Consider the following 26300-nt stretch of genomic DNA (forward strand, 5'->3'; position numbering starts at 1 on the left):
CAATATACAATTAATATAAACATTTATATTAAAATATAATAATAATACAATTGGATTAAAACATTTATATTGTAAATATATTTTATATATATATTAATATTTTAATATATTTTTATATTTAATTTTATTTTTCAGGATTCTTTGATTAAATTAAATTATAATTTATTTGAAATAGAATCTTTTGTAACATTGACAACTGTCACTTTTCATCAGTTTAATGCATCTTTACTGAATAAAGAAATGTACACTATATAATGTAACTCCGTGACTTTTGTTGGAAAATATGACTGATTTCCTTATAATTTTCCAAGCTATTCTAACTTTTAAAATTTTGTAACATCACCTTGGTGAAATATTTATTTATTCTCCACAGAATTTAAATATCAACCAAAACATTACAAAAATGTTTGCAAGGTCATTTAGAAACAAGTTTTAAAGGTACAGAAACAAAATCAGCCTGTTCTAAAAAATGTATGCAAAAACCTTGACTGATATTAAATGTGGACATGAGAGAGAAAGATAAAAAAGTTGCAATAAGGTAAAATATGCTCCCTTTACCAATAAAACAAGATGTTCTGATAAAGGATTGTGGGCTGACAGTGACTAAACACACACCAGCACCAGATAATCCACTGCTTAATGCTGAAACGTCAAGAGTGAGAAAGAATGTACCGGTGGTGGAAGATGGAGACTGGGACGCGTCTTCTGTCGTCTCCTCTGAGCTGTCGTCTCCAGTCATGTACCTCCACGGTCTCAGTAAGGACTTCATGATGCTCGTCAGAGCCGTCTGCGGTTTCTTTGCTGTTGACGAATTCAATTCAATTACTTCAGTTTCTCTCTCTAAACACATTACTCAAGTGATAGAGCACATGCAAGCGGCGTCAAGGTCACGGGTTCGATTACCAGGGACACGCGTAAACCTTGAATGCACTGTAAATCACTCTGGATAAAAGTCTTATCAGATAAATAAATCTATATGTAGTCAAACATGTTTAGAATGACATACAGCTACTATTTTTTTTTTTTTTTATGTATGTATACTGTGCAAAATATGCAAATTTTCTTAATGCATGGAATACCAAATTACAAAACATGAAAATTAAAATACCAAATTAAAATGTGAAATATACAAATGGCACACTGTGAAAGATATTGTGTGTCATAAAGCAATGCGTTTGACTCGACTTTCCATTTCAAGTGTGACAAAAAAATAATTGTGTGCCTTTTAACACACAAAATTGATTTAAAAATGCAAAATATCTTTATTTCCAAGATGACAGCTGAACAGCACTTGCTGGATATTATATATATATACAATTAAATTAATACATAATATACAATTATTAATAATATTATTATTATTAAAAATAAATTATTATTTTAATTATATATTATTAATTAATATTATATATAAAATTATTAATTTAATTCATAGTATATTTAATAGTATATTATTTATTTATTAAATAATTAAATATTTAAAACATAATATTATTGCATAATATACAATTAATAAAATAATTATATTACAATAATATAAATAACTATATTGAAATATAATAATAATAATTATTATTATAATATTAGCAACAATAATAAATAATAAACTTGCTGAATATTATTATTACTATTATTATATATTAAATTCTTTATTTATGTGTAGTACATTTAATAGTATATTATGTAGTATATTATTTATATAGTAAATAAAAAAATATTTAAAACATAACATTAATACATAATATACCACTTCTATAATAATTATATTACAATAATATAAATAATTATATTAAAATATAATTATAATTATATTAATAACAATAATTTGTTTACAAAAATTAAAAACCTGCAGAATATTATTATTACTGTTATTCACTATTTTAATTATATATTATGCATTAATATTACATATTAAAATATTTATTTATTTATTACATAGTATAATTATTAGTATATTTAGTATATAAGTAAATAAATATAAACAATATTAATACATAATATAAAAAAATTATTTTAAAATATAATAATATTTGGTTGAAAAAATGAAAGCTAAATGGCATTTGTTGAATTAAAAATGCACCACTGAAGTTGTTAAAAACATGATGTAGTACACTGTAGATATTTAGCATTACGCTCACATCATGTGGGATGCATCTCCAGATCAATAAAATAAGCACAGCAGAGTAAGAGCTGCAGTAACACATGACTGCGTACCGTGATAGCAGAAAGCATCAAAGCGTGCGGTTCCGTTGCTCAGTTCTGCTGGAGGAACGCTTCGGACACCTGCTTCTCCGCCGGCACACTCTGACCGCAGCGCGCTGACAGAAAACCTCACGCTCCCGTCGGACAGCCAGCCCGGCTCGCAGTGGTCCAGTCCGGACCTCCAGGCCAGGTAGAGCTGACCGACGGTGGCCAGCTGACCGCCGACAGACGCGCAGTGAGCCGAGGCTTCCAGGTGTGTCAGTCTGTCCGGGACGGAGGCGGGAAGCACTTCACCTGGAGAACCAAAGGACGAGGACAGATGTAAGAGAGGTTTGGCTGGACAGATGGCTTGTGGGTTGAGCTGAATTAATGTCACTTTCAGTAAATGTGTAGAGGGAATATATAATAAATGTTACAAAACACGTGACAAAAGCAAAGAGATGACGGTAAACCTGTTCAATTTAATGAAAGAATCTTATCATTATTCACGCATAAATGATTGTATAATGATTTTTATCTGTAATAGTTACTGTAATAGTTCATATCATAGACTTCAGGATAGAAAAAACAAGGACGTTTTGGTAACTTAAAAATATAAATTAATATTGAACATTTTAGACAGAATTAGGGTCATCAGACCTTCAGGGTTACTGCTGATTTTTAAATACATAAAAAAACAAACAAACAAATAAAGAAAGAAATAAAATTACTATTATTATTGTAATGATATAATATGCAATCATACATTATTTAGTACACAGTATTTTTATTGTGTAGTATATTTAGTAAATAAATATATATTTCAAATATAATATTAATATATAATAACTAAATATTTAATATATAAAATTAATACATAATGTAAAATTTATAAAATCAACAAATAAAATAAAATTATCATTATTATTATTATATTTTAATGACATATTATGCATTACTATATATTAAATTATTTATTTAGTACATACTATATTGTGTAATATATTTATTTATTTAGTAAATAAATATGTAATGTATATTAATTAATAACATTATTTAGTACATAGTATACTTAATAAATATTTATTTAATATAATATGAATACATAATATACAATTAATATAGAAAATAAATGTATAATAATAATATGTATTATTATTATAAATTACTTTTATATATTTAGTTAAATATTTAATATGTAATATTAATAAATAATATACAATTAATATAACAAATAAATAAATAATTACATTTTATATATAAATTATTTATTTAGTAGCTTGTTAGTATACTCGTTTAAGTAATATATTATTTATTTAGTAAATTAATATTTAATATAATATTAATACACAATGTACAATTAATAAAAAAAATAAATTAACAATATTCCTAATTATATTATTATTATTAATATTATTATTCTTATCGATTACTACTACAGTTAAACCAGAAATTATTCAGACATTTTTTATATATTTTTTCTAGTGAGTTCAGGACACTTTAGTTCATTTATGTAAGTGAGGATAGAAAAATAAAGTAAACTGTGACATATTATACACAAAAAAAATCTTCATACAGTGGACTACCAGTAAAATTTGGAACCAAAAATTATTCAGACACTTTGACCTGACCATGTTTTGCTCAAGTTTTATCTGACATAATTAAGATTAATATTTTCTGACACAGTTTAACTCTGAGCTCTTGTCACATTTTTTTAAACTATAGTGAATAAACTGAATTAATGGATGAAATTTTCAAGGTGTCTGAATAAATTTTGGTTTGACTGTAGATATTTATTTAGTTAGTTAGTGTTTCAAAGCACATCCACGCAGTATATTAATACATAGAGTATATTAATATATTAAAACATGTTTTCCGGAATCTCACCTTGCATGTCATTGGCGAAACAATACACGTCAAACAGTTCTGAAGGGTCCCGTTTCCCATAATTCCTCACCCCACGAGAAAACTCAGTGTGTCCATAGCAACCGAGCTCCGGTGTCTGTACGGGATACCTGCGGAGAGGAGACGAGGCGTAAGATCGGATGAAACACTGTGGGAATCCAGACATCCATATGTAAATAGTGCTGAGCTGTCATGGAGATGCTAATGAATAATTTACCTGCAATATTGCAAAAGTATCCTTATGATAGCTCGAGGTGAAAATAACTAGAAATGCATGAGATTTAACAATGCTTATGACAGGTGCTGCTGACCTGACGCTCTGGTCTTTGAGCCAGCCGGCCGCACAGCTGTTCATACTGGAGTGAAACGCAGCCCACAGCTGCTCGGCCGTGGCGATCTGAGCCGAATTCTCCTCACACGCTCGAACGGCCTCCGCATAGGAGAGGGAATACCGATCCGCAGGAGTACGGTAGTGAAACACCACACCTGAAAACACACAGACATATTAACACACAGTTAATTAACACCCTAACTCACAACGGCTTCTGTGGACACAGGTAAAGCACTAGGAACTGTAGTCTTTATGAGTGAGTCATTGAATCATTCATTCAAGAGATGTGTTCAAAATTTCATCCAGTAATGAAACAAGCAAAGTATTTATGAGTGAATCATTGAATTGTTCATTGAAGAGATTCATTTAAAAAACATTGATTCATCAAGTAATGAAACAAGTGAAGTCTTTATGCGCGAGACATTGAATCGTTCATTCAAGTGATTTGTTCAAAAAACACTAATTCATCCTGTAATTGAACAAGTGAAGTCTTTTTGAGTGAGTCATTGAATCATTCATTCAAGAGATTTGTTCAAAAATTCATCCAGTAATGAAACAAGTGAAGTCTTTATGAGTGAGTCATTGAATCATTCTTTCAAGTGATTTGTTAAAAAAACTGTTGATTCGTCCAGTAATGAAACAAGCGAAGTATTTATGAGTGAATCATTGAATCATTCTTTCAAGTGATTTGTTAAAAAAACACTGATTCATCCAGTAATGAAACAAGCGAAGTATTTATGAGTGAATCATTGAATCATTCATTCAAGAGATTTGTTCAAAAATTCATCCAGTAATGGAACAAGTGAAGTCTTTATGAGTGAGTCATTGAATCATTCTTTCAAGTGATTTGTTAAAAAAACTGTTGATTCGTCCAGTAATGAAACAAGCGAAGTATTTATGAGTGAATCATTGAATCAGTCTTTCAAGTGATTTGTTAAAAAAACACTGATTCATCCAGTAATGAAACAAGCGAAGTATTTATGAGTGAATCATTGAATCATTCATTCAAGAGATTTGTTCAAAAATTCATCCAGTAATGAAACAAGTGAAGTCTTTATGAGTGAGTCATTGAATCATTCTTTCAAGTGATTTGTTAAAAAAACTGTTGATTCGTCCAGTAATGAAACAAGTGAAGTCTTTATAAGCAAGACATTGAATCGTTCATTTAAGTGATTTGTTCAAAAACATTGATTCATCCAGTAATGAAACAAGTGAAGTTTTTATGAGTGAGTCATTGAATCATTCATTCAAGAGATTTGTTCAAAAATGCGTCCAATAATGAAACAGGTATTTCTGAGTCTTTGAATCATTCATTCAAGAGATTTGTTAAAAAAATGCTGATTCATCCAGTAATGAAACAAGCGAAGTATTTATGAGTGAATCATTGAATCATTCTTTCAAGTGATTTGTTCAAAAAACACTGATTCATCCAGTAATGAAACAAGCAAAGTATTTATGAGTGAATCATTGAATCATTCTTTCAAGTGATTTGTTCAAAAAACACTGATTCATCCAGTAATGAAACAAGCAAAGTATTTATGAGTGAATCATTGAATCATTCTTTCAAGTGATTTGTTCAAAAACACTGATTCATCCAGTAATGAAACAAGTGAAGTCTTTATGAGTGAATCATTGAATCATTCTTTCAAGTGATTTGTTCAAAAAACACTGATTCATCCAGTAATGAAACAAGCAAAGTATTTATGAGTGAATCATTGAATCATTCTTTCAAGTGATTTGTTCAAAAACACTGATTCATCCAGTAATGAAACAAGCGAAGTATTTATGAGTGAATTATTGAATCATTCTTTCATGTGATTTGTTCAAAAAACACTGATTCATCCAGTAATGAAAAATTGAAGTATTTATGAGTGAATCATTGAATCGTACATTCAAGAGATTTGTTGAAAAAACACTGATTCATCCAGTAATGAAACAAGTGAAGTATTTATGAGTGAGTCATTGAATCATTCTTTCAAGTGATTTGTTCAAAAAAATGTTGATTCGTCCAGTAATGAAACAAGTGAAGTATTAATGAGTCATTGAATCATTCATTCAAGAGAATTGTTCAAAAATTCATCCAGTAATGAAACAAGTGAAGTATTAATGAGTGAGCCATAGAATCATTCATTCAAGAGATTCATTCAAAAACACTGATTCATCCAGTAATGAAACAAACAAAGTATTCATGAGTGAGTCATTGAATCATTCATTCAAGAGAATTGTTCAAAAATTCATCCAGTAATGAAACAAGTGAAGTATTAATGAGTGAGCCATTGAATCATTCATTCAAGAGATTTGTTCAAAAACACTGATTCATCCAGTAATGAAACAAACAAAGTATTTATGAGTGAGTCACTGAATCAATGACATGAGTGAAGATGGGTTTTTTTAATAATTCATTCAGATTCATTAAACATTTTAAATAGACTGCAGCAATTAACATAAAGTCAGAACCTCTAGTAAATGATGTTATTTTGTTTAGTTGTCTGTTCAGAATCGTGATCTCTGTTTGAAACCAAAAAATTGTGATTCTCAATTTTTCCAGAATCGTACAGCTGTAGTCCGAAGATAAACAATTGGCAATATTACTGAATGTTAATTGTCTTTTACAGCACATATATTATTTATCTAGAACATTTGCGATGATTTATCTGCGGTTTATTGTAATTTCCCTCATTAAGCGTCACCTGTTTTCCTCATGATGTCAGTTGCAGCAGAATTCACACAATCCCTCATTCTCAGGTAATCAATCAGACCCTTCGAATTAAAGAGTTATGGCCAATTAAGCAGTTAATGAGATCCTCAGATGAAAATCAAAGTAAAGCAAAGCTAAAGAAACAAGGGAAAAAGCTCAAATGAGTATGATATTGACAGTCTGAATTGATGTAATGAGGGGGTCATTAATTCGCAGCAGACTCCGAGAATTGTTAATGAACCAGAAGTTTTCCTCAATCTTTATCTGAAAACTGATGTTCCGGGTTCAGATGTGGTCACGTTTGACTTTAGCCGTGCTAAACGATTTTCATAACGAATTCCACTTGCTCACAGAAAATATATTAACCTATAATTTTCTTTTAATTGAACAGCTAAATGAGGACCATAGATATTACTGTAATTTTTTTCTGTAAATCTGCATTAAAACAATGTCCATTGTGAAAAGTGCTATATAAATAACATATAAAATTATAATATTTCATAAATATTGTTAAATTAGTTTTAAAAACACCAAAAAATATTAATCAAAATTAAATTTTTATATACATTTTTAATAAATATTTCAATACATTCAAACATTTCTAGCCCTTTATCACAAATTCTGTAAAGCTAATTTGAAACAATATCTATTGCAAAAACTGCTATATAAATAACATATTATAAATTTACAACATTTTATAAATACTATAAAATTATTTTCAAAACACTAAAATATTATACATTTATAAATTATAATTGTTTTAAAAAATTAAATAAAATTTAAAAAATTGCTGAAAATTTAAAAAGTGCTATAAATACAATATAAAATTACAACACTTTATAATAATTTTGATGTTTATACATTTTATATGTTATAAATATTATGATTGAATGAATATTATTTTAAAAACACCAAAATCTTATACATTTATAAATTATAATTGTTTTAAAAAATTACATTTTATATAAATAATTAATATTATATATATATATACATACATTCAAACTGTTAATTTCATAACACAAATTCTTCACAAATTCTGTAAAGCAAATTTTTAAACAATGTCTTTAAAATGTGCTATAAATAAAATATAAAATTACAACATTTTATAATGTTTATACATTTTATGATGTTTATACATTTTACATTTTATAAATATTATGAAATTATTTTAAAATCACCAAAATATTATACATTTATAAAAAAATATTTTATATAAATCATATAAAAAAAAATACATTCAAACATTTCAAGCCCTTGTTCACAAATTAAGGCGGTATTATTTATATACTATTATAGTATTCATTAATATTTTGAATGAGCTTTTGTTTTTATATTTTCAGTTCCTTTCCATTTTAAGTTTTAGTGATTTTTTGTGTGTGTGTATTTTTGTCATTTTTACTGGGTTTTTGTTTTTTAATATTTTATTTAGCTTTAATTTATATTTGCTTTAGTTTATTTTTAATCATGTTAGTACTTCAAACCTTTCAATTATTTATATTTTAGTTTATATCAGCTTTGTTTCAATTAACAATGAAAACACTGTTTTAAGGATCATATTTAATCCAGAAATGTGTGCAGTGCTATAAATGTATGAAAGCGTTCAGTAACAGCAGATCTTGAATGTTAAATTCAGCTCCAGTTGAATTCCGGATGATTTCAGACGCTGTTTTGTTCTCACCTGTGACTTCCAGGTTGACTGTATCCTGCTCATAACTGTCTCCCAGGGCGACGTGGCATCGGAAAGTCCCGGAATCATTGGAGCGGAGCTGAGAGAGGGCCAATGACGCGTTCAGATGGTTGGCGGAGTAACCGGGCAGACTGACCCGACCCGCGTACGCCTGATGCACCCTGACCACCCCGTCCCGTGCTGACAGCACCGTCCTCTCCTGGTCTCCCGAGGCGCGGGTCCAGTGGATGTAAGGACCGTGGGCCGGGGCGAGGGCAGGCGACAGGGTGAACACACACGGGAGGAGGGCGGAGTCCGCCAACGGACGGCGTAAGGGAGGATGGGTCACTCTCCGGACGGTCACCAGAGTCTCGGCTTGAGTCACACCTGCGAGAGAAGAGAAAGAAATGAACAGGTCTCATTTAAAGTGTGTAATGTTTTCTGTGTTTAAACCATTTGTGGTGTGACAAGTGTTCAACATATTAGGCACACAAAAAAAGAAGCCTACATGTGTGCATATTTTAATGCAAATATTATTTACAAATAATGATTATTTCCCAACTAGAATTAGACCTAGAATTTTCTTCACTGTTCTGTTTCTTTATGCTTTATAAAATATTGTTCAAGACATGCACTGTAAAAAGTGATACGCTATATCTACTCCATAACATTTTTGCAACAAATTACAAGCAATATTATTAATTAAATTCAACAAATAGAATTGAGTTAGAATTAATCAAATCGATTCCTTAAATGTCAACCATTTAAAACAATTTAAGTAAAATTTAAACAAAAATATCTGAATAACAGACGTCAAAGATGAATTAAGAACTAAAACTGAAGGCACCTGATGATAACAAGCAGAATCACTGAATGAAAGAGAAACACATTAATTAACAGAGCATTAGATGATGATGTTGATTTTATTGAAAATGTGTGGTCACCACTACTGTGATCGGTGTTTGATTATTGGCTTGTTATGTCTGTTTGTGGTTTTTGTAATGGTGTTTAATTTTACACATTTTAAATGGTTGACTTTAAAGCAATTCATTTGATTAATTGTAATTCAATTCTTACATGTTGAATTTAATTAATAATATTGCTCATAATCTGATACCACAATTTTATTGAGTAGATAGAGCGTATTACTTTTTACAGTGTGGTTACGACCTTGTTTAAATTATGTTTTATTTGATATTTTCTGTTTTCACTTTAATTTTAGTTGAAGTATTAGTAACTTTGTTGGGGTTTTTTTGTATTTAAATACACCACAATATGCAAGTTACATATCAGTAAGATTTCAGTACAATAAACATTCAGATTTTAGTTTTTCTAAGAAAATGTTTGTTTGTTTCTTTATCCATGTCTTTTCAGATAACTGGTATCAATCTCAGACAAAATCTATGGAAACCCTATTATTAAGCAAATGCACAGTTCTCATGCAATATGGGGAGGAAGATCTTTCTGAAGATGAAAAGCATGAAATGGTTCAATGTTGTGCAAAAGGCATGAAAACAACTAATATTGTGTGAAAACTGAATGGAGATCATTGAATTATCATAAGATTTGTGAGTGATTTAGAGCACAGCAGAACTCGGTCAGATAAAGGCTTATAAATGAAAGTTCCTGTCAAAATTATTGTTATTTTTTTAATGTTTGTTTAATATTTAAAAACTTTTTGCGAACGAATCCTATTTTTTTCGCCCGATCGGAACTGAACAAGTGCAGAAAGATTTTCTATAGTCAGATTGTCAATAGTTATCGATAAAAGATATCTCTGGGATTGGATGCCAAAACGTTTGGAAGTGAGTGTGGCCACTTTTACTAAAACTAAATGAGTTAATTTCACTAAACTCGGTACACATTCGTACGGGCTCAGTCTGCAGTCACATGAAAAAGGACATGGCCACTTGGTGGTGCTATAAAATTTAAATAACACAAAACAACTATAGTTACAGTCAATCCAATTGACTTGAAAACTAGCATGCAGTGTCGTGCCGTGATTGTCTATGAGGACATTCGCGTATCTCGATAAAAACACAGCGGTTATTGGCCAATGAAGTTTGAGCACCTATTAGAGAAGGTTATCGGAGGCCGAACGAAACGAAACTTGGTGTGCCTTTTTAACTAGTCGCCCTAGAGGTCTGTGAGAAATTTGAAAGAAATCGGCCACCAGGTGGCGCAAATACACGCAATATTCATATCATATGTTAGATCTCCTCATTCTGAACAATTTTGCCCCAAGAACCACTGCTGCCAATTAAATTAAATATATTTTATGAACTAGTCCTAGGTTTTTCACTCAACCTCAATAAAACCACTGCAGTACAATTCTCCGGACTCTCTTAGTTATAAAAAAAAAACATTGAACTTTACATGCACTGATAAATTATTTACAAGAGAATGAGTGTGATTTAAGGAAGCAAATAGGAATAATGTTTTCAAGAGAAATCCAGATTTCTCCGATGTGATCCAAACAGAAGAAACGTCCAATTTACTGTTCCTCATTCAACCCAGCAAAAGCCTTTGTAACGTCCTCGAGAGTCAAACACAGAAAACACATGAATAATAGCTGTTCTTCAGCCTGAGCATCTCTTCTCCATCTCAACACAGTTCATTAAAACAGCTGAAGCCACAGACAGAAACTCTCCAAACACTTCAGAGCTGTGAGAGGAAAAACACAAAGACGCTCTATGAAGCTTCGCATCCCAAATTGACACTCAAGTGATTTTGTTCTTTTGAAAAAAGGATATTGTACAGCTGAACTCCATCATATTCTCTTACTGTCATGGGCTGTCATTAACTGGATCTCAGTCTGATGCGTGTTCATGTGCATCTGAAGGTTTTTAAGTATCTGTTTCACTCCTGTTTCATCCCAGTAGAAACAATCTTAAAATGCATTATGCTATTTTAAAGATCTCCTACAACAAAGGGTTTACATGCATACAAAGTAAAAAAAAAACACTTTAATTTTCTCATACTAGTCTGTTGTGATTGGTCAACTGCTTAAAGCACGTTTTGGAAACCAAACAACATATGTGAATTTCAGCTCTTCCTCAGCACAGCGATACGAACGTTAATGATAGTGTAGGTTATACCGTATCAATAATGAAGTGGATTTGCTATGGCAGCAGAAAACAGCATCTTGTAATGCTCAAGTGCTGCGGTTATACTGTCAAAACACTGTGATAGTTGCATATCTTAAACATTTATTTGCGTTGAACTGCATGCTAGACATGTAAGTGCATTACTGTAAACACATTTCCCATTGGTGTTTCCACAGATGCTGTCCACAGATATTAAAGTGAGAAAGGAGGAAATCTAATCTCCTAAATCCACCCGTGGTCGCTTTCTCGCCTACCTGAACAATCTGTAAACGGTAAATATATAGAAAATCAACTGCAGTTCCTTCATTCCATATGGATTTAGGGATGAGTGTATATCCCAGCATTTGAATAATGATATAAGTGATAAAAGCTCAAATTTGCATTTAGATGGTCTCGATTTACCCTTAGTGGGTTTGTCTTTGTGCAAAAACCAACTAATTTTCCTTCTTAATGAGACGTAACTCATTAGCGTATGTGTGAATTGCACCAAAACACGTCTGATTCACCACAAATAAAAAATATATATATGTTAATGTCTTATATTATTGCAACATTTTTTTAATTACATGAGTATAAATTAAAGGCAGTAAAAAGATGTACTTTATGATATCATTTTATGATAATTGCATATTTTTAAGTTAATTAAATGTAATTGCATATTAAATTAATTGCATAATAATTGCATATTTTAAAATTAAATTGATGAAACTGTTTAATATTTATAAATTAATTTTAAATGATATTAAATATTTATTATTAGTCATTATATATTAGTATATTGGTCATGATATATCAATTTTAAATGAGTAAATAAGTAAATTAAAGGCATACTACCATGATTAAGTTTATAATTACTTACCATTTATATAATTTAACTATTATTATTCGAATTACAGTGAGAATTTGAGTCAATATACAGTCAAACCAAAAATTATTCAGACATTTTTGATATTTTTGATATATTTTTTCTAGTGGGTTCAGGACAGTATAGTTCATTTATGTAAGTGAGGATAGCAAAATAAAGTAAACTGTGACATATTATACCAAAATAGACCATATTTTGCTAAAGTGTTATCTGACATAATTAAGATGAATGTTTTTCTGACACAGTTTAACTCTTGTCTTATTTTATTACCATTTTTTAAACTATAATGAATAAACTGAATTAATGAATGAAATGTTCAAGGTGTCTGATTAAATTTTGGTTTGATATATATATATATATATATAATATATGCATGCATGCATGTTTACATTTTGAGGTGCAATATGAGCTGGACATGCTGTTGACAAGTTTCACCCACATAGCAAACATGAGAATACAGCACTTAATCACATTTACACACTTCCCAAAATCAATCCTGCCAGTGGCTTTCATAAATAAGATGCCATCAGACACAGTAGCTGAGAAACACACACACACACACACACACACACACACACACACACACACACACACACACACACACACACACACACACACACACACACACACACACACACACACACACACACACACACACACACACACTCTCTCCCAGAGGAGGGGTTACAGATTAATGCATTAACTGAATAACCTTTCCCAGCTCCACACACACACACACAGCAGCACCTGCAGTAGTTTACACCTCTCAGCCCTCACCATCCATAACCATGGCAACGGCTGCTCAGTAACCAGGAGAGTTATGGATGGCGCTCGCTCGGCTCGATACGCTAAATCTGATTCAACAGACCTGAAGTCGCCAGCCGTCCAAACATTCAGCTCTAACAACACAAAGCACTGCTGATCTGCTGCCCACAGAAATCACAGGACCAACACTGATCCAGAGGTAGGCAGCAGCATCATGATGCCTTCTGAGAACCCTCATTCTGGCCAAAATCAAAGTCCATCATGATTAAGGCAATCCCAGGATCAAAATCTAAAACTAAAAACACATTCACATTAATTGAAATAAAGCTGAAATAAAATATAAATATCCCATGAAAAACTTGCCTTGGCAACTAACTGAAATAAACATATGAAAAAACTTTCATGTGAAATACTAAAATGACTAAAAATGAAATAAATATAAATTAAAGCTAAATAAAAATATAAAAAAATGAATGCACTAAAACTTAAACTAAAATTGAAATACCATAATAGTATTAAAGCTAAATAGAAATATAAAAAACCCTAAAAATTATATAACAAAATGACTACATCTAAAATTACAATGAAAACTGAAAATATAACAATAAAAGGTAATTCCAAATATTAATAAATACTATAATAGTGTATAAAATTACACCGCACAAGATGCAGGCTGAATTGAGAGAGGCTGATAAACAAATTTATATTTTAACTGCCAAGAAGAACCAATAAAAACTGCACGATTTTACCCAATATTTGCATTTTCTGTGAATTTTGCACGAGATCTGCAAACAAATCAGTAGCTTATAAAGTTCAACAGTCGAGTTCCGGAAATAAAAACTCCATTTATTTTCTCCATATGGAAAAGGATTTTGAACAGTAACTTGTAAACCTTTAAAGCTACAAGGTTGTTAATCGACAGTATTTGAAGTCGTCAGCCCGCATTACTTCAGCTCATTTTTAAAATAATCATGTTTAACAGCAGAATTCCTAGTGAAAACTACATTACCCATGATGCTGTAGAGAAAATTCCACCAATCAGAGAGCTGAAAAAAAGCAGCACGCTCAAAAATAGCTCTTTAGCCCCGCCCACTCCCATGAAACACTGCAAATGACGTAATCAAGTCGATCTCTTTTTGCTCTCAAAATACTTAAATGTTTATATATATGTATATATATATGTGTATATTTTGCAATAAACTCAATTATGTCGTTTGCAATGCTTCATGGGATTGTAGTTGTTTCCCTCACTAAAGCCGTTAGTCTTTTTGTCCAATTTTCAAATACTTTTTTGCTTCAAATCAAAGTTTGTAGTGTTGTGATGCTCGTTGTAGCTGGTCGACTTCGTTCATGGCATATAACGTTTTAACAAAGGCTTTTTTTAAATCCCAATAGGAAAAATTAATATATAAAATACTTCCAGAAAACAGCGCAGTTGAAAAAGAGGACGGGCACTAATGCACTCTATTATAGTCAGGATGCCCACTTAGAAGGGAGCTGCCTATGTAGGGAGCAGACAGGTTTTGGAACAGATCTAGAATGTCTGTCCATGTAAGAGAAGAAGAGTGTTTTTGTGAACAGATGTGGCACTTTATTGCAAAGGAAGGATAGAATTAATTTCCCCCTGTAGTCTTTCAATTCTCTCTTCACCCACACACACACACACACACACACACACACACACACACACACACACACACACACACACTTCCATGACAATCTGACATTCTCTTCCAATCAGACTGATGCGGTTATGCCAGTGTGTGTGTGTGCATATGTGTGTGTGAAATCAATCCTCTTGTAATTGAACTCTGTTCTTCAACACAGCAGTCTTGTCTATTGGAAACTGAATTTGTGCATTTTCTGAAGAGAATATGATTGCCGTCTGTCTGTGAAAACCTTGTTGCCTTGATGCTGGAGAGCTGTGGGTGGTTTCCAAGCCTCTATGATATTTTCATCTCTAGATACGGCTTGTAAAAAATAGTTAAAAATACAGCAGTAAATTAAAATATTTTGCTATAAAAACGACAACATATGAATGCGATTTTGAACGAATCATGAACGAATCATGGCTGGCTTGAGTAAACATTTTTAAGAATAAAATGAATAAAACTTTTTCTTCTCATTGCTCATTGTTGGTTAATGTTAGTTAAGGCCACTAGAAAAAAAACTTCCCAAAATCATCATTCTGTCTGCATTTACTCATGTCAGTCCAAACCAGTATGATTTTCTTTATGCTGTGGTACTTAAAAAATGTTGTGACATGGTTTCAATTGTTAACATTAATTAGTTAAAGGGGTTCAATGTTAGTCTTAGTTAGTACCAGCTAGCACCTCTCATACACCCTGACGTCCGCTCTAAAGAGGGCAGGTCTGAAAGTACAGGGGTCGTAAATCGTCCTGGCAGGAGGGAGTGATTTCCCATCATCCTTCAAAGCAGCCACCCATCGCTAAAGAGCCTAATGAAACTGAAGCTGCCAGTGAAAACATTTGGCCTATGAAGCATTCTGTGGTCGCTCACACACACACTGATCCGGTTAAGCGGTAGGAGGGCTTTCACTGAGGTGACGGGCGGGTTATGTGCGGTCAGGCCTGACTGAGATATTCAGCACGAGCACAAAGAATCAGCGCACGGTTCTGCATCTACGGGCAGGTTAACACTTCTGACACACGGAACAGTGTTTGTGTGAGCTGATCCAAACTGTAGTCAAGATGCCCTCATAAGCAATATTTGCATGCATCACATGCATGAATTTAAGAATTGTTTGTCTTTGCATATATGTGCTTTTTCAAATGTGTTTCGCTCACTAAAACTATTAAAAACATTTCTGTTGATTGACATAAAAATTAAATAAAATGCAATTATTACACGAAAATTAGAAATGTTGCATTGGCAATAAAATGAAATAAATTTAAGCTGAAGCACTAAAATTATTAAAAGGAAATAAATAAAAAATGAAACATTCAAAATATATTTTTATGTTTTGCAGAAAAATGAAGCGATGCACAAAATAGTGGCCACCATTTTGGTAGCAGCCGATTTATGTTCATTTTTATATAAATATTATATAAGTTATATATAAAAATTTGGATTTAGATTTATCAGCCAATATACTGGTTATCGGCTTTTAAACCGATAAAGAATTATCCGTTATCGGGCCAAAATTTTCATATCGTTGCATCCCTTAAAAAAAAGATATACATGTTTATGATTTATGCATCCGCTGACTCTTTCTAGCTGTTTTTGAATGTGAGAATATGTCCTGTGTGAGCGTCTCATTACTTGTGTGTGGTCCCATGTTGGTTCGAATGCTGTTGAGAGAAAAAGAGTGATCCAGAACTCACCACAGTCCGCAGAAAACACCAGCAGAACCGCTAGAACCTGCAGCCCACCGGCACCGACACGCAACATCCTGAGGAATACAGAGAACAAACAAAGAGAAGGAGAGAACAATGAGAATGATAGAAACAATACTGGCTGCGTCTCAATCCCCATAGCTATACTACACACTAAAAGATGATTTTGATTTTGTCAGTACTTAAACAATGTGCTGACAATCAAACAAACCCCAACTTTTCCTTCACGCACATGCACGCTAGAATACTATAATGCAAAGCACCAATCAGTAAAGTCATCACACACACTCAATGCGGATAGGAAATGACAAATAGAGGTTTATTAGACAGACTGTGTGTCCTTTATAAAGGAGATGGAGAATATGAATATTAATGCAGTGGCAGGACGCTGGTAAGGAACGTTTTTTGTAATCCAGCATCCAGACACACCAACAAAACACTCTCAGAATAGCAATCAGCCGTTTCATCCTTTCATTGTTTTACTGAACTTCTCCTCACAGCGCTCCCTCTCTCTCTCTCTGTGGGTGGTCTGTCTTTTAGTATCCTTCACGCCGTCTCTAATCCTGCTTAGACAGGAAATGTCTGGCTTCTGTAAAATTGCTCTCTAGTCTGTCTCTTTTAAGTGTAATGAAACACAGATACACACATTAATACTCGCCGCCCACACAGCAGCACAAACCAACTACAGCCCAGTAGCTACAAAGAACACCACAGTAAATGCTTAGCAACACCCTAACAACCACTCAGAACACCCAAATAACCAGCTATCACTGTCAAATTCCTATCGTCTCCCTAGCAACCAACTACAACATCCTATCAATCACCCAGCAATGCCCTAATGACCCAGAACCCTTAGTAACTGCTTAGCAACACCCTTGAGACCACACCCCTAACAATCACCTAGCAATGCACTAGTAACCACCCTGAACCCCCTAGTAACTGCTAAGCAACACCATAGAGACCACCTAAAACCCCCAGTAACCCCCAGAACAACCTAGTACCCTAGCAACCACCCAGAATCCCTGGTAACTTAGAACCGCCATAGAGATCACCCAGAACCCTTAACAATCCCCTAGCAATGCCCTAGTAACCACCCAGAAACTTAGAAACACCCTAGCAAAGATTCAAAACTCCCTAGCAACATCCTAGCAACACCATAACCACCTAACAAAACCCTAGTAACTATCCAGTACCACCTAATAACTTAGTAACACCCTAGCTACCACCCAGAACCCCAAGCAATCACATAGCAACACTCTAGTAACCACCTAGACCACCACCCTAGCTACCACCCATAACTTCTAGAAACCACCTAGTAACACCCTAGTGACCACCCAGGACCCTCTAACAACCACCTAGCAATACCCTAGTAAATATTCTGAACCCCCAGTGACTTGGCAACACCCTAGAGAGCATCCAGAACCCCCTAACAACCACCTAGCAATGGCCTAGTGACCACCCAGAACAGCCTAGTAACTGATTAGCAACACCCTAGAGACCACCCAGAACCCCTAACAATCCCCTAGTAACAACCCGGAATGCCATAGTAACTAAGCAACTCCTTAGAAAACATCCAAAACTCCCCAACAACCACTTAGAAATGTCCTAATAACCACCCAGAACACCATAGTAACTGTTAATCAACATCCTAACGACACCATAACCACCTAACAATACCCAAGTAACTATCCAGTACCACCTTGCAATTACCTAGTAACACCCTAGTGACCACCCAGAACCCCCTTGTAACTGCTTAGCAACACCCAAGTGACCACCCATGAACCCCTAACAACCTCCTGACAATACCCTAGTAAATATCCAGAACTCCCTAGTAACTTAGCAACACTCTAGCTACCACTTAGAACCCCTATCAACCACATAGCAACACCCGAGTGACCACACAGAACACTCAATAACTCCTTAACTGCTTAGAACAGAACCCCCTAACAATCACCTAGCAATGCCCTAGTAACCACCTAGAACACTCTAACAACGACCTAGCAATGCCCTAGCACTGACCCAGAACACCCTAGTAACTGCTTAGCAACATCTTAGCAACACCCTAATGACCACCCAGAACCCCCTAACAACCACCTAGAAATGCCCTAGTAACCACTCAGAACCACCTAGTAACTTAGCAACACTTTAGTGACCACCCTGAACCCCCTAGTAACTGCTAAGCAACACCATAGAGACCACCTAAAACCCCTAGTAACCCCTAGAACACCCTAGTACCCTAGCAACCACCCAGAATCCCTGGTAACTTAGAACCGCCATAGTGACCACCCAGAACCCCCTGGTAATTGCTAATTAACAACCCTAGAGATCACCCAGAACCTTTAACAATCCCCTAGGAATGCCCTAGTAACCACCCAGAAACTTAGCAACACCCTAGTGAAGATTCAAAACTCCCTAAGACATAGTAACTGCTAAGCAACATCCTAGCAACAGCATAATCCCCTTACAAAAACCTAGGAACTATCCAGTACCACCTAATAACTTAGTAACACCCTAGCTACCACCCAGAACCCCAAGCAATCACCTAGCAACACTCTAGTGACCATCTAGAACCCCCTAGTAACTGCTTGGCAACACCCTAGTGACAACCCAGAACCACCTAACAACTGCCTATCAATGTCCTAGTAACACCCAGAACCCTCTAACAACCACCTAGTAACACCCTAGTGACCACCCAGGACCCTCTAACAACCACCTAGCAATACCCTAGTAAATATTCTGAACCCCCAGTGACTTAGCAACACCATAGAGAGCACCCAGAACCCCCTAACAACCACTTAGCGATGCCCTAGTGACCACCCAGAACAGCCTAGTAACTGCTAAGTAACATGCTAGAGACCACCCAGAACCCCTAACAATCCCCTAGTAACCACCCAGAATGCCATAGTAACTAAGCAACTCCCTAGCAAACATCCAAAACTCCCTAACGACCACCTAGAAATGTCCTAGTACATCCTAACATCACCATAACCACCTAACAATACCCAAGTAACTATCCAGTACCACCAAGCAATTACCTAGTAACTTCCTAGTGACCACCCAGAACCCCCTAGTAACTGCTTAGCAACACCCAAGTGACCACCCATGAACCCCTAACAACCACCTGGCAATACCCTAGTAAGTATCCAGAACTCCCTAGTAACTTAGCGACACTCTACCACTCAGAACCCCTATCAACCACATAGCAACACCCGAGTGACCCCACAGAACACTCAATAACTCCTTAGCAACCCCCAACTGCTAATCAACACCCTAGCGACCACCCATAACCCCCTAGTAACAGCTTAGCAACACCTTAGCTACCACCCAGAACACCGTAGCGACCACTCAAAACACCCAAGCAATGAATTAGCCAAGGAAAGCTGTCTGGCTCACTCAACATCACGGAGCTCTAATGACTGTGAGCATGAGGAGGCCTCAGCAGGTTCACAAGGGTGTGTGAATCTCGTGTCAGTCAGCAGGACGTGTGAAGTGGTCACATGCGGCGAGGACTCGCTCCCTAATTCTCTCTCAACTGGCACCAGCATCCCGACACTCGGCTTACAGCTCACAAACACTCTGCCAACAGCTCCTCCACAGGGAAACATGGAGAGAGAGGATGAGAATATGCCAGCTCATGCCTTGAGAATCAACCCAGCATTTAAGAGCCAAACAGAACCAGAAAAAGAGAAAGGCACAAATAAAAGAGGGATTGAAGACTTATTTACAGGCATGGGAAGGTCGTGCACCAGCTCAGTTTGAGCATTGAAATGTCAGATGAGTTTCTGAGCGAGTGAGCAGCTATTCTCTTTACTGTAAACTCAGACTCGCTGCTGCTCCAGGCGTTTAGCATTTCAATTCCTGAAAGATTCAGCAGCGTTTTTGTCTGAGGTGATTTAACTCGCATTGGTTAGCTGTGCTATTTAGAGCGGTAACTAGAGACACAGCTGAGGCCGATTCAAGAGCGGGACTTTAACCAATAATCATGCTGGAACTGCAGTATTTATGATAAGCAAACGCTGAGCAGCACTGACCGCAGTCTGTTTACTGACCGTTTGATGCACACTAATACAGTTTTCTTATCAGCCTGCCTGGAAATAAACTTGTGTTTACAATGTTGATACAGCAGAGAAGAACTAATCAGTGGATTTCCAGCCTGAGTGGGTTGAAAACTCTATTCATGTCTTTTTTAATTGAACATATATAATATTTATCTGGTATGAAATACAATGAGGTAACACCTTCAAAACACATTTACACTAAATACAGCCTATAGAAAGTATTCAGACCACCTTAAATTTTTCACTCTTTGTTATATTGCAGCCATTTGCTAAAATCATTTAAAATCATTTTTGTCCTCATTAATGTACACACAGCACCCCATATTGACAGAAAAACACAGAATTGTTGACATTTTTGTAGATTTATTAAAAAAGAAAAACTGAAATATCACATGGTCCTAAGTATTCAGACCCTTTGCTGTGACACTCATATATTTAACTCAGGTGCTGTCCATTTCTTCTGATCATCCTTGAGATGGTTCTACTGGTTCTCCATCTGTGTTTGATTATACTGATTGGACTTGATTAGGAAAGCCACACACCTGTCTATATAAGACCTTACAGCTCACAGTGCATGTCAGAGCAAATGAGAATCATGAGGTCAAAGGAACTGCCTGAAGAGCTCAGAGACAGAATTGTGGCAAGGCACAGATCTGGCCAAGGTTACAAAAAAATGTCTGCTGCACTTAAGGTTCCTAAGAGCACAGTGGCCTCCATAATCCTTAAATGGAAGACGTTTGGGACGACCAGAACCCTTCCTAGAGCTGACCGTCTGGCCAAACTGAGCTATCGGGGGAGAAGAGCCTTGGTGAGAGAGGTAAAGAAGAACCCAAAGATCACTGTGGCTGAGCTCCAGAGATGCAGTCGGGAAATGGGAGAAAGTTGTAGAAAGTGAGGGAAAAAATGAATTTAAATGATTTTAGCAAATGGCTGCAATATAACAAAGAGTGAAAAATTTAAGGGGGTCTGAATACTTTCTGTACCCACTGTATATATATAGTTTAGGGATGCATGATATATCATCTACAATACCGGTATTGGCCAGTATGTTCATTTTTAATGTTATGGTTATCGGCCTGTTAAGAAAATTTGGCCGATATATTAAAGCCGATAAATAATGGATTATTTCCTTCAGCTGAGACACTTCAGATGCGCACTCTTCACCTTTATGGTTATGAATTGCTTGAAATATGATTGAGTAGAAAATACAGTTAAGTGCAACATGTGCAGCACAAGTCTGTCATATAAGCTACATAATATTATCATGTGAACATTATAATAGTGTGTTTGGGACATGGCTTTTAATGGTGAGACTTTTGTTTTTGTAATCAGGCTCTCAAAAATTATATAAAAATTTGGATATAGATTTATCGGCCAATATATTGGTTATCGGCTTTCAAATATAAAGAATTATCGGTTATCGGTATCGGCCAAAATTTTTATATCATTGCATCCCTAATATATATATATATACTACTATTCAAAAGTTATGGATCAGTAAGTTATTTTCTTTTTCTTTTCTTTTTTTAAAGAAATTAATACTTTTATTTAGCTAGGATGCATTAAATTGACCAAATGTTGCTGTAGACATTTATAATGTTACAAAAGATTTCTATTTCAAATAAAAGCTGTTCTTTTGAACTTTCTATTCATTAAAGATTCCTGAACAAAAAAAAAAATGGTGTCACAAAAATATGAAACGGAACAACTGTTTTCAACAACAATAATCAAATCAGCATATTAGAATGATTTCTGAAGGATCATGTGACTGAAGACTGGAGTAATGATGCTGAAAATTCAGCTTTGATCACAGGAATAAATTACTTTGTCAAATATATTCAAATAGAAAACAGTTATTTTAAATAATAATATTCCATAATATTTTGGTCAAATAAATGCAGCCTTGGTAAGCAAAAGAGACAAAAACTTTAAAAAAAAAATCTTTCTGACCCCCAAAGATTTTAACTAACAAATGAATCAGTGAATCATTCTTACTGATTACTTGAAATGATTCATCTGAATGAGTTGATTTACTAAAATGAATCAGACCTGATATAGAGGAGAAGGTTGTATGTTCAACACGAATAAACAGCAAAAGCTACACAGCGACTTCAGTACAAACAGCTTGTTACTGGAGAAGCTGCATTTTTCACAGCTAAGCAACTGTCACACTGACAAATGTTAGTGGTGCTGATACTTATAGTTAACAGCCTCTCCAGTGTGTGTGTGTGTGTGTGTGCACGACAGATTCAGTTCAGAGAAAGCGTCAAATATGATATGATACTATGATAGCTGTTTTAACTTTAATACCTCAGGCTGTTTCTCCGAGTCAGCAATGAGAACAAATAGAGCAAATGCAGTTTTTTGCTTCTTAGATGGTTCTCCTGAAACTACACAGAGTTTATAGAGTTTCAGAAGAGATCTCAATAATATCTCAAAGTGTGCTCAGAGTTCCTAAAGATACCAAAGATAATGTTCTCAATATGAACACATAAAAAAATGATCTGAGCTGCTCTCCACATTCATGTTATAGCTCTGTACACTTATTGGATGAATCATTTGTTTCTCTTTTTATTTCTGCTATGGGATTTTAAGATACCTGAGCTATGAAAAAGCAACATCTGAGCATTAAAATAAATAAAAAAAGATAAAAACATCTGATTGACAGCTTGCAAAACAAGTTATATGTCAGACTGACAGAGATATCGCTGATATTTTGTCTGAAATGTCAGGTGAGTCACTTTATGCGATTATAAATGCAATTGTTTTGTTTTTTAAGGCGTCTTCATTTGCATCTTACGCAGAAGAACGGAAACAAACTTTAAAAATGAATCAGAGTGAATGAAATCAATATAATTTGACATTTTAAATATTTTAGCACTGAAAAAAAAAATCACTGTGACTTACTTTTAACATTTATATTGCTTCATTCATGACCTAAAAAACTGTGGAAAACGATATTAAAGTCACGCACATCAATACTTTGATGAAGTGATGAATATATATTTCAAAAACATCCTATATTGATGTAGGATTTGCTAGTATATTTCACAAATAATTATGAAGTTAAAAGTGAAATTTAAGTAGAAAGACTGAAATAGTTTATTCTTGTGTAATTTTTGTTTTTATTACAACTTAGAATTTTTTTTTTTTTAGGTAAAGTAAATAAATGGGATTTTGGGACAATGCAATCTTAAATTGTTTTCCAGTCATTTGTGCACTGAAACTGCTGTGCAATTATTTGATTCTTCCAAATCGTTCTATTATTGTGGAATCAAATATATCAGCAGCCGGGAAATTTCCCAAACACCAATCACAAAACACTGCGACAGCCGACCAATCAGAGCCCATTGTGCTTTTCAGAAGGAGGGGCTTCATAGAGACAGGAACTAAACAGAGCGTTACTGACAGACTGGGAAGAGAGGAGCTGCAACAATGGAGAATATGAGGAAAATAATCAACATTCAAGCAGGAGAACCTGCATAAACAACATCAAGACTTTGTAAACGGCATAATAGGTCCTCTTTAAGGCTGAAAATGAAAAAAGGCTTTAGTTAGTTTGAGTTTGAGGTCGGACACGACTGACAGTTTCTCAAGTCCGTCACCATCACGAATCAAAGACTAGTTAAACTCTCATCAGCCAAAGTCTGAGCGTCTTTGTCAAGCGAATATAAAGCCCAAAGGCGCTTTGCATGTCTAACGTTTGTGATGAATTCAGTGGCTCTTAATTCCACTTGGCATTTTCTGATTAAATCAGCTTCTGTGTTTTCCAGCTCTCTGCTTCTACATCCAAAACACCCACTGCTGAAACTCAGCGCCAGCGGCTCCCTCCCCGTGTGACTTCATCAAAGTGAGACGCGGCTGACACTGATGCGGTCGTGCGTCTTCTGGACGCTGCGGCTGCAGTAATTGGCTGCTGCTGCTTCTTGCTGTTGGTGTTTGACTGGTTTTTGTGAGTCCAGACTCAGTGCCGGATGTCTAAAGGAATGAGGGCAGATGTGAGGACTCGAGTTAGGAAATCAGCAGGGTAAATCATAGAGCTGCATGATTAATCGTTAAAAGATCACGGTCTTGATTCAAACAACCAGAATCTTATTCCTAAATGACAACAATTTGTCTGTGTCTTTTAAACCTTTGAAAAAAAACATAGCAAACATTCAGATCTGTGTTCTGATCCAGAGCAGTTCATATTGTCACAATAGTAATGATAAAAGTTTATAGTTCAGATATAAACACCGATGTCTACAGTAGCGATCAAAATAAAGCAAATCACCTTTTAAAAGTAACTTGACGCTTCAAATAAAAAGGGTATCAATTACATCATTACACCAGTAGGTGGCGACAAGTGACTGTTAAAAAATTAATTTGTCATTGAATCATTCATTCAAGAGATTCGTTCAAAAACACTGATTCATCCAGTAATGAAATAAGTGAAGCATTTATGAGTGAGTCATTGAATTATTCACTCAACCTGATTTCTAAAAATTTAACATTTTTAATTAGACTACATCAATAAAGATTTTTATATTCTTCGTCAGAACTCAATTTAATCAGAATCGTGCAGCCTGAAATCTAAACTGTTCTATAAACTCTAAAACATTTGATCAAAATGCATTTATTTAGATGTTTTTAATTTATATATCCATTTTATTTATTTACTAAAGCACATCTGTTTGGTGCTTCACAACTTTAATATCCTTTTTTATATTTCATCCAATATGGAAAAGTGTCAATAAAGATAATTAAATCCAGTGTTAAAATTCTAAACAAAAACTGAAATGAAAAATCTTTTTCGTTACCTGAAATAAAGCTGAATTAAATTAAAATATAAATATTAAATGCATGGAAAAACTTAAATGAAAATTAGAAATGTTGCTTTAAAGTGATATAAAATAAGTTATGTAAATTATGTACTAAAATTACTAAAACTGAAATGTAAATAAATTAAAGATAAATAGAAATACTTTTTAAAAACACGCCAAAAATATGTGAATGACAAAAAATGACAAAATTACTAAAACTTAAACCAAAAACTGAAAACAATTACTATAATAGTATATAAATATTATTAAGATAACTGGTTCAGTTGGATTATCTATAGCCAATATTTGTTTACAAAGTATTTTTATGCATTTTATATTTTTGCATCCTCAGTAAACACAATTACTGCATGTTGCAAAGCTAAAGATGCAAATATGCATAAAAATAAACAATAAACAAAAATATTGCATGTTGCTATGCTGTGCGTTTTTCCATATTAGATTACTGCATCCTCAGCATAGCAACATACTAACATTATTTGTGCTGCCTATACAGTAGATTGTCTGAATTGGTCTCTTATGAGGCTCCACTTCTATAGAGACGG

General features: G+C 34.2%; 1 protein-coding gene across 1 annotated transcript in view; it reads right to left on the minus strand.

Moving 5' to 3' along the window:
• The window catches only part of ncana (neurocan a), a 95539-nt gene that overhangs the window by 52706 nt on the left and 16533 nt on the right, over window positions 1–26300 (minus strand). Inside the window, exons 2-7 of the mRNA XM_067364032.1 lie at window positions 16866–16933; window positions 8797–9171; window positions 4398–4572; window positions 4069–4196; window positions 2215–2496; window positions 673–801 (exon numbers count right to left, since the gene is read on the minus strand). Coding sequence (XP_067220133.1) covers window positions 673–801; window positions 2215–2496; window positions 4069–4196; window positions 4398–4572; window positions 8797–9171; window positions 16866–16932 — 1156 coding nt within the window. The 5' untranslated portion in view covers window position 16933. The remainder of the gene's footprint in view (window positions 1–672; window positions 802–2214; window positions 2497–4068; window positions 4197–4397; window positions 4573–8796; window positions 9172–16865; window positions 16934–26300) is intronic.

The sequence above is a fragment of the Chanodichthys erythropterus genome, chromosome 16, assembly GCF_024489055.1.
Source record: "Chanodichthys erythropterus isolate Z2021 chromosome 16, ASM2448905v1, whole genome shotgun sequence".
Lineage (NCBI taxonomy): Eukaryota > Metazoa > Chordata > Actinopteri > Cypriniformes > Xenocyprididae > Chanodichthys > Chanodichthys erythropterus.